Source organism: Buceros rhinoceros, unplaced genomic scaffold (assembly GCF_000710305.1).
Source record: "Buceros rhinoceros silvestris isolate BGI_N320 unplaced genomic scaffold, ASM71030v1 scaffold13987, whole genome shotgun sequence".
NCBI classification, from domain to species: domain Eukaryota; kingdom Metazoa; phylum Chordata; class Aves; order Bucerotiformes; family Bucerotidae; genus Buceros; species Buceros rhinoceros.
The window spans coordinates 1,673-2,139 of NW_010421644.1; the positions used below are offsets into that span (position 1 = coordinate 1,673).

Below are 467 nucleotides of genomic sequence, written 5' to 3' on the forward strand. Positions count from 1 at the left end.
CCCTTATGGCAGCGTCTTCCTATTCCTGGGGCTGCCCACGGCCGCAGAGCCGGTGTCACAGCGCTGAGCACCGGGCCAGGAGCACTGCCCGCTGCTGGCAGCTGGGGCCATGGGTGCACCACGCCCTCACCTGGAAGACTTTGGGGGCTGAGACGAGGCAGGCCAGTGCCGAGGAGAGGGTAGCGCCGAAGATCCCCGCTGTGATGAGGGGGCCGAACCCAGACACCATGCTCATGCTCTGCTCAAAGACCAGGTGGTCAGGAACCCGCCCCCTCAGCGCACCGACCTCCGCCCTGGCCTGGTGGGATTCCCGGCCCCGGGCCCGTCCTGCTGCCCCCGGTGCTCTCCCGTCAACGTCATCCATGCGGCAAAGCCCAGCCGCATGCAAAAGCTCGAGTGAGACGCACTCCCCAGTACATCCCGGTTACGTGGGTGCTCTAATGGCACGGGTGCTCCCCAGGATGCTG

The 467-nt window shown here is 67.0% G+C and overlaps 1 protein-coding gene across 1 annotated transcript in view; it reads right to left on the reverse strand.

Annotated features, from left to right (window-relative positions):
• LOC104496610 (solute carrier family 12 member 3-like) overlaps positions 1 to 467 on the reverse strand; it is a gene marked incomplete at its 3' end in the record, with an annotated part of 5,845 nt that overhangs the window by 1,376 nt on the left and 4,002 nt on the right. The window contains 1 exon segment of the mRNA XM_010139755.1: positions 131 to 293. Within this exon segment, the coding sequence (XP_010138057.1) occupies positions 131 to 293 (163 nt within the window).